Source organism: Amphimedon queenslandica, unplaced genomic scaffold (assembly GCF_000090795.2).
Source record: "Amphimedon queenslandica unplaced genomic scaffold, v1.1 AMPQUscaffold_13343, whole genome shotgun sequence".
Classification (NCBI taxonomy): domain Eukaryota; kingdom Metazoa; phylum Porifera; class Demospongiae; order Haplosclerida; family Niphatidae; genus Amphimedon; species Amphimedon queenslandica.
The window spans coordinates 78,126-87,249 of NW_003546421.1; the positions used below are offsets into that span (position 1 = coordinate 78,126).

The window sequence follows — 9,124 nt, forward strand, 5'->3', positions numbered from 1 at the left end:
GTATAATATAAAACTCATCACTATATTGAAGACTGTCAGCATTCAGTGGGCCTAATGTATTTAAAGTATTAGCTTTGACTAAAAGTAGTTGAATTTCATTTATAAAGCATTGTACCTGCATGGTAATAACAATTATTGTGTTATAGTGCAATTATTCTTACTTGAAATCTTATGATTATTGTTTCATTGGTTAGATATAATGCAGATACATTGTCAGGTTTTGGTGTCAATGCTATAAAGAAAAAGAGTTTCTATTATTAATAATTTATTAGCTGTACCTGTTGATATGATTCTAATGCTGTCATTACATTCACTTGACACGGGCAGTGCTAGTTTGAAGGTATATACATTACAAGAAAAGAGGTTTGTAATAAAATTGTATACATTGTCATATTCAGTAACGTTAATTGTTTCATTAACTGTTTGAAGTGAATCAGTAATACTCAGAATAAGTGTACTGTTGTTGTTAGGGATGATATTCCATGATACTGTGATACTGTGAGGTGTAATGGATAGGAACTCAAACTTATCTATAACTAATAACTAATATAAGAGCATGTTACATTAATTAATAATACCTTGATCTAGTCTGTATACAATATTAGTCCATTCAGATACTGCATCATAGCAGTCTATGTTAGTAACATTGTAAGTATTAGCTAGTGGATGAATGATATAATACCCATCACCACTGTTAATACCAACACCAGCTATTTCTCTTGTCCATCGTATTAGTCCACACTTGTATATAAACACAGCATATGTGACATTACTTTGATGAGCTAATACAACCTGAAAATAATTAGACTACAAGAAAAGTATTAATATAACTCATAAATACTATTAACCTCAGTATAGTGGCAGTATTCATATCGATATTGACATACATCATACCAGTAGGCCCACAGTATCCATTCAACAGATACACTACTACCAGTTGAATTAGATAAGTAATCATTGACTTGATTGCACAATGAAAGATTTGTTGTTGGAGTTATAATAGCATAATGTACTTGACCTTTCTGACGTAAGTCATTGTCATCCCAATATGGAGCAATGACTGGAGTAGTAATAGAAAAAAAATTGGGACTGTAGGCAGTGTATATTGTTCCTAAACTAATCAGTCCATTAGTACTTATCTATAAATAATAAGTTACTAGTCTTGTACTAATTACAGTTTAGCTAACCCATGCTTCAGTATGGCATGATGATCCAAATTTTATTGGGGAGGGCAGTGACACATTTACAGCCCAATCAAGACGGCCATCAAGTATTGAGTAGTTAGTAGGATGCAGGAAGGGAAGATAGTTACCCTCAGAGCTGACAAGGAGACCATTGAAGTAGATAAGTATCACAAACACTATCATCATCTTTCACTGGTATCCTTACACATTAATTCTCTTTGTTTTTTATTGAAATAGTCTTGGTTTGTATTATGTAAGATATGCATCCTGTCTTAGTTAATTAAAAATAACATAACTGTTATGATTGAAATTTTGATAACCTGAAGGAGTTTAATCTATGTAGAATGTAGAAATAGTCCTATCTAATTTAAATTTGAAGACAAAAAGTTATGAACTTTTTCATTTGTTATTGATTTGAAATAATTTTTGCTATTACTAAACTTTTTGAAGTAACTTTATTCTGTACAAAAATTTCTTAACAAAAAGCATGTGTACATGTTTATTACAAACCCATACACATTAATAAACTTGTATAGTATAGACTGATTTCATGAAAAAAAACTACATTGTAGATGTGCCTGATGGTGGGACTTCTTATGCTATATCATCATATATTGGTGTATCACAAATATTAGTGGTACCACTGTAGGAGCAGTTTTGAGATGTTGCTATTTCACTATTTAGCCTCTTCATTTTATGTGCTGAATTTGCTTCACTTTTGATAGGAATGTCGTATATGTCTTGTGACTTAGTATTGTTGCCTACTGCATAAATAGAAAAAAACAATTAAAATTTAAATGAAATTTATGTACCTTTTTTTCTGAGTATTACCAACAATACTATCAATAAAATGAGCACAATACATGTTGAGAATGCAAATAGACCACCAAGAATTACACTAGTGTATGACTGATTGATATAGTTACTACCTATGGACAGGTATCTTAATTAATTCAGATTAGAGATGAAAATATACTTTCATTGTCTTCATTAGTGATGTTCAAACTTTTAACAGCAGAAGATGTTGTCTCTATAATGTTTGTTATGTCACTCTATGAATTCATTATTGCTAACCTGTGTGTGATGGTATCATTTGTAAAACTGGTTTAATCCAGTCAACTATGTATTCAATAACTATTGCTGGTGTCAGTATCTTTATTCCATTCTCAATATCATGTGCATATACAGTGTATGTTCCATTATCAGTAAATGAATAACATGTTCCATTAGTTTGTATTGATTGTGGTATCAGTGTTGTTATCATCAATTGACATTCATTGAACACTTCAGTAACACAAGTAAAACAGACAATATTTTCATTCCTCTTTATTATTATATCCTTCACATTATATGTATCTATAATAAGTACATACATACACTTACCATACATTGATAATAGTATCTTACTTATTTCAGTTACATGATCAGAAGTACTAGTTCCATATGTACCAATCGCTGATACTGTTAAGTAATACAATGAATGATCATTTAGTTTTATATTCCAGTGTATAATATAAAACTCATCAATGTATTGAAGACTGTTAATATCTAATGGATCTGATGTATTAATGTGTCCATTAGCTTCAAACAGAATCAATTGCACTTTATTTATAAAGCACTGTTGTATCTATTGTGATATAATTAATCTTATAGTGTATAGCGCAAATGCTCTTACTTGAAATCTTATTGTTAATATTTCATTGGTTAGATATAATGCAGATACATTTTCAGGTTTTGGTGTCAATGCTATAAGGAAGGGGAATCACTATTACTACCGGTATTAATAATAATTCCCTGTACCTATTGATATGACTTTAATGTTTTCATTACATCCAGTTTTTTCTGTTGGTAGAGTCAACTTGAAAGTATAAACATTGCACATATAAACCTCCCCATTATGAGTATACACATTATTGTATCCAGCAACATTAATCGTCTTGTTAACTGTTTGCTGGGAATCAGCGACATTCAAGGATAGTATGGTGTTATCATTTGGATAAACTTCCCATGACACAATAATGCTATCATATGTTATAGATACAATTCTGAATCCTTTTAAAACTAGCTGGCCTAATATGATTAATAAAGCACTTAATATAATAAGTGTTACAATTACATCCATTAATAATACCTTGATCTAGTCTGTATACAATATTAGTCCATCCTGACACTACATCATAACAGTCTATGTCAGTAACATTATCAGTATTAGATAATGGATGGACGCTAGTGTATCCTGAATTATCATATGTATTGAAGTGATTAAAAATACCAACAAAAGCTCTATATTTTGTCCATCGTATGAGTCCACACTTGTATATAAACACAGCATATGTGGCATTACTTTGATAAGCTAATACAACTTGAAAATGATTAGTCTATTGCAAGAAAATATTATTTCTTGATGGTAATAAAATAATATTTACCTGATTAGAGTGACAACTTTGATTGATAGAAGGGCATATTTCATACCATTCAGTCCACAGTATCCATTCTGCAGACACACTACTGCCAGTTGAATTAGATAAGTAGCTATTGACTTGTCTGAAGATTGAGGGATCCTTTGAAGGAAAGATTGTAGCAAAGCGAACCTCCCCTCCTTTATTTAGATCTGTTCCATCTCGATATGGAGCAATGTATGAAAACTTGGAGTGATAGAAGTAGCCAAAGGCAACATACCCATCAGTAGTAATCTATTCAGCAAAATAGGTTTATAATAATACACTCATGCTACATAGCTCATAGTCTTACCTTTGCACAGCTGTAGCATCGTGATCCAAATTTAAGTAGCGATGGTAGCAAAATCTCGTCAAAAGAATAGTCATTCATTGTTATACGCATGTAGTCAGTAGGATACAGGAAGGGAAGGTAGTTACTCTCAGAGCTAACAAGGAGACCATTGAAGTAGATAAGTATCACCAACACTATCATCATCTTTTACTAGTATATAATATGAACTTGATCTCTTCAGTTCTGTAGTTTTATACTTAGACCACAGCAATAATTTTACTTACATTTATTTACAGACTATTGTATTAACATGTGCATTACAGTGTCATGAACTTGCAGTTACATCATATCCTCTCCTAGTGACAAAAGATTGTGATGATGCTAATGTAGTTGATATGCTCATTGGGTTATTTACATGTATGCAATACATTCATAATGTTTTTATTATGTGAATATTACAATGATTATGTTTGCTATTGCTGAGTGATGATAACTATTTCAGTTTGAGCAACAAAGATACTTTCACTATCTATATAATACAGTTAAAAAATTGAAAAGAAGAGATTTCTCTAATTTTATAACTTTATCTGATGCATATGTGACCATAATTGACAAAAGGGCCCTTATGGCGGATTTTAAAATTGATCGTTATAATGAAAAATATCAACCTGTGAGTGCTTTGTTAGACAATCATTGTTTCTAAAAGTTTCATGGTAACTTTTTGTATCCTGTGGAGTAATTTTATGATAAATGGGGCTCAGGAAGTTGGATTTCTTAGGTTAGAAAGACAAATTTCACTACCCGCCATAAGGGCCCTTTTGTCAATTATGGTCACATATACATGTACTTCTGTTGTGTAGCAAGTTATAATAAAATACTTAAATATTTATGATATTATAAATATCATAAATTTGTTTGGCGTCAGAAATTTTACCCAATACCTCGAGCATTTCCTAAAGACTGCAGGGCAGTAGTTTTATTCCAGATTTTTTGATAAAAGAGAAGAATTATTAGAAGAATTGTTATACTGGATATGATTATAATACTATTTATTTTAAAAATTTTGTTTATGACATATGCATGATGTACACATGTGCAAATATTACAGAAATGTTTTAGCTCAATCATAATTTTTATGTATACATAGTCAATTTGCTCTGATTTTACATTCAAATTTCATGCATAAACCATAGATATTAAAGTAAATGACTTCATTTACTCTTTAATATCTATGCATAAACAAGAACCACACCCTCCCAACCTCACTCAACAACAGTTTACTTTTTAAAGTTAATAAGCAAGATCAAAACAAATAAATTGACTAAAATTAAATAAATCACTAAATCAGTAAATAAGTAAAATTAATATAGATACTAACCAATAAGAACAATAAAAACAATAACAATGATAGTAAGAACAATAAAAAGAGGTTTAAAAGGCAATAATCCTATCATCATAAAAGGGTGTCCATAACTGGAATTGAGTTTTGAAACTACTATACAGCTAAAATATTGTGAGTAAAAAGTGCTTTAATTAGAAGATCCAATAAATCGGCGTCTTAAGTTACCAACTAAACGTGTAGTAAAATTTTTAGCATTTGAGATAATTCTTTGTGGTAAAGCCTGCTTAGTTTCAATTGCACCAGCTTCTCGGAGAATCTCTTTGCATAAATTGTCTTTTGTAACATCAATAGGAGTTTGCTTGTTTTTATCTTTGATAGATGGGTTTGCTCCTCTCATAAGTAGCAATTTTACAACAGCAGCCTGACCGTGATAAGAAGCAATAAAGAGAGGAGTAGCACCACTTTCTGGATTTCTTGTATTAATCTGTTCAATGTCTTTTTCAAGTAAAAGCTCTACAACATTACTGTGTCCATTTTGGCATGCAATAACCAATGGACTAGTGGTGATTGATGTTTCACTGTCTGTCTTTGTCAGATAAAAATCTGCACCCTTTTCAAGCAAAAAACGAACAACCATTGCATGCCCATCTTGACTTGCAACATAAATTGGTGTCACACCATCTTTAGCTTGAGTATTGATGAAAGCTCCCTTCTGAAAAAGTGCTTCAACTATACTCAAATGACCTAATAGGCTAGCAGCAATCAAAGGTGTCCACCCGTCATGTTTAGTTATATTTGGATCTGCACCATTGGAAAGTAATACCTGCACTATGTCAGTGCAATTGTTCCAGCTAGCTATTAAAAGGGGGTTGTCGCCATCATTTTTATTTTGCATATTAGGATCAACTTTTCCCTGTTTTAAAAGTATTTCGATGACCTTAACGTGGTTTGAAGGAATAGCGACCATTAATGGCGTCCACCCATCAGCTTTAAGAGCACAAGGATCAGCATTAAATTTAAGTAATTGCCTCACCATTTTTACATGCCCATAATAACAAGCAATATGAAGTGCTGTGTCACCATCTTTTTTAGCAATATTTGGATTAGCTCCTGATTCTAATAGTTGATGAGCCAGAGCTACCTTATTCGAACCAACAGAGATCATTAGTGGTGTCATATCATTGTTATCAGCAATATCAAGGTCAAGATTGGTCTGTTGGCAATGATGGAGAAGAAAACGTGCCTACATCGGTTTTATAATGCTGGCATGATAAATGAAGTGCAGTTTCACCATCAGGGCCTTGTTTATTGATATTAATTTCTACTGAACTTTCAAGTAGTAGTTTAACAACTGCCGAATGCCCTCGACCACTTGCTATCATCAAAGGCGTATTGTTTAGTCGCTCACAATACTGCCCAAACTGAAGCATAGTAGAAACAACTTGCACATGACCATGGTAGCAAGCTATTTCCATTATATTGGTAGGCTCCTCTGGTAATGAAAAAATGGGTCGAAAATGGGATTCATTTGCAAGTATCGTATTGCAAAAAGCATGCAGCAAAAATTCACAACCTTCAATGTTTTGACAACTTACAGCATTGGAGAAAGCAACTGAAATATCTTCAGTGTCATAATCATAGCTCTTCTTTGTTCCGTAAATGGTTTTGCCAGCTATCTCAATATAAATTATGCCAATTGCTTCTAAAAACTGATGCTTGTCTGATGCTGTTAAAGACTCTGTTAGCTTTTTACACAATGATATTGATGCATACCATTGAATGCTCAAACAACCTTTTATCACTTTCATTTTAGCAGGAATTTCATATTCTTCATAAAAAACTTGTTTTAAGAGTTTAATAAAAACTTCTATACGTGCTGCCTCAAGAAAAGATTGAAATTTCATCCTCACTAACTCGATACCTTCATCACAAATGTACTGATGAACAGTAGTTATTAGCGTGGAGATTTTTTTTGATGTCTTGAATTTTTTTAGTTTTCTTTTATATCGTTTTAACTCTTTCTTTAAATTTGGATCATCTATCAAATGCTTAGTAATAATACTTTCGATTAGTGAAAATTGAAGAAAATCACAATGCGTTTTCAATTCTAAAAGCAAATAGTTAGCGGATATGCTCGAATGTGGCCGCAGACTGGGAATTACACTTTGCATATAATCACATAAATCATGTAATTCATCAGACTTACACCTGAGAAGGGCCTTCTTGAGTTGTGAAAGCAGTTTAAAAAACTTGAATTGAAGTTTGTCAAAATCTTTTTGAATTCTTTCGCTTACACTAACGGTTGGCTGGGTGCGGTTTCCTGGCTCATCAATTACTGGTTCATACTTGTTACGGATTTTTTCTGCCAAAGTATTTTCATCCATTTTCCCCAATGCATCAGCTATTGCTCTCCAAGTGACGTTTGTGCCTGTTGTAATCCAGATTCGGAACAATTCAAGCTTGCATCGATCAATTCCCAAGTGACCAACCTTACGAAGAACTTGTTCGTATTTCCATCCAAGATTTATGTGAACACCCAGGCGCTCCCATTCAGTAATTTCGTTAAGTTCAATATCTAACAGCTCCAGAGTTGGCGGACTTAGTTCGGACATAGCGCCGGGTAGAAATGGTTCTCAAGTATCCAGTATCTATAGTGCGACTGCGTCTCAGTACTATTGTCACAACAACTTTTAAAATAAGGGCGTGGTTTCATGAATCGGCCTTGCCCTTTTGTTATCATCACAAATTAATAATTAGAGTAACGGAGGTAGTTTACGGACACCTAACGTTTGGAATGGAAGGGTCTCACTGGTCTCACGATTCCTTGGTACTGGATGTGAGGTGTCCTTTGGAAAGCAGTGGGTCTACCAGATTCTATCCATGAAGGAGTTTTAGAAATTCTTACCCTGGGGATTTTAGGAATTTTTTAAAGGCTACCGGGTGGTGGAGTTAGTTAGCGGACAGGTGAGGCAGTCTCCGGACAGTGCCGAACAGAAATCGACCTTGTAGTGGATTCAATGACTTCTCTGAGGTAACTGAGTAATAAACTAAACAGCAATGATAGTCAGGATGAAATTTAAGGATTTTTTAGACTAGATAAGTGTGTAAATGCAACTGTACTGTTTAAAATGGGGTGTGTCTATTTTTAGTCCACAAAGACCAGGTTGTGCACATGCAGCAAATAAAATCATCATCATTTCTTTTTCATTCCTCTACAAACTTGGAAGTGGTTGGGGGTGCATAGGCTTATCTCTGGGTTTCTCCATAAAACACATGCTACCATTCTTTTTTCATGAATATTGTTGGAAACTGTTGGGCCTTTTGTCCGAGGCAGCGAAGCTATCTGATACCCTAATTTATTTATTTTGATAATCCACTCTACTAATTCATTCTTTTTTTGTATAGGTGATGGACCAAGCCTTGCTGAAACTTGCTTAATTTTGAAGCTGGAATGGTCATGCATGTATTGGTGGAGCTCTTTGGTATTGAGTATTTTCTCTAGCAGTAAAAGAGATTTTTTATCACAGACTATCTCTATAGCCTTTTCCAAGTCTTCAGTCTTCCATTTCCCCCTTGTGTTTGTTGTTACTGTGTAATTATTATCACTGTCCGGTAACTGCCTCCGTCACCAAGGTGTATTTGCTCTTAAATAACTCTTACTATATTATTTATATATTGTTTTACATAATTCCATTAAATAGTGTAATTAATTTCCTTTGTATTGATATATGATGTTGGCATATTAAAAACTTTCAGTCTGCAGTTTCAAGCTGTTGAAGTTTTTTGTATTTTAAGAGACATTTGATTGTTTGGACTTAGCAATCGACCATAATCATTTGCAGTCAAATATAACATAGAATAGCTATGC

At 33.1% G+C, this 9,124-nt stretch overlaps 2 protein-coding genes and 1 long non-coding RNA gene across 3 annotated transcripts; all 3 read right to left on the reverse strand.

Annotated features, from left to right (window-relative positions):
* Nucleotides 1-167: 167 nt before the first annotated feature.
* LOC109582952 (uncharacterized) lies at nucleotides 168-769 on the reverse strand. Its single transcript, XR_002185293.1, has 3 exons — nucleotides 579-769; nucleotides 279-536; nucleotides 168-232 (listed from the first exon to the last, which is right to left on the reverse strand). It is a non-coding gene; the product is annotated as an uncharacterized LOC109582952 (long non-coding RNA).
* Nucleotides 770-1,778: 1,009 nt separating this feature from the next.
* Nucleotides 1,779-4,120, reverse strand: LOC109582946 (uncharacterized). The gene is made up of 9 exons (XM_019998042.1): nucleotides 3,936-4,120; nucleotides 3,611-3,877; nucleotides 3,316-3,562; nucleotides 2,985-3,254; nucleotides 2,860-2,930; nucleotides 2,592-2,811; nucleotides 2,259-2,540; nucleotides 1,997-2,023; nucleotides 1,779-1,948 (listed from the first exon to the last, which is right to left on the reverse strand). Exons 1-9 carry the CDS (start codon nucleotides 4,116-4,118, stop codon nucleotides 1,779-1,781), a joined length of 1,737 nt encoding a protein of 578 aa, XP_019853601.1. The 5' UTR covers nucleotides 4,119-4,120.
* A 1,179-nt stretch (nucleotides 4,121-5,299) lies between these two features.
* On the reverse strand, nucleotides 5,300-6,443 carry LOC105313213 (ankyrin-1-like). The gene has a single exon (XM_011406448.2). The coding sequence runs from the start codon at nucleotides 6,431-6,433 to the stop codon at nucleotides 5,444-5,446; it is 990 nt and encodes a 329-aa protein (XP_011404750.1). The 5' UTR covers nucleotides 6,434-6,443; the 3' UTR covers nucleotides 5,300-5,443.
* Nucleotides 6,444-9,124: the final 2,681 nt, after the last annotated feature.

Excerpts from the sequence above, each read along its gene's own strand:
- LOC105313213 (XM_011406448.2), bottom strand. The coding sequence starts at position 6,433 with ATGACACCACTAATGATCTCTGTTGGTTCGAATAAGGTAGCTCTGGCT.
- LOC109582946 (XM_019998042.1), bottom strand. The coding sequence starts at position 4,118 with ATGATGATAGTGTTGGTGATACTTATCTACTTCAATGGTCTCCTTGTT. Across the intron at positions 3,255-3,315 it reads TGTATACAGACTAGATCAAG|GCCAGCTAGTTTTAAAAGGA; the intron begins GTATTATTAATG and ends TAATCATATTAG. Across the intron at positions 2,812-2,859 it reads TATTAACAATAAGATTTCAA|ATACAACAGTGCTTTATAAA; the intron begins GTAAGAGCATTT and ends ATATCACAATAG.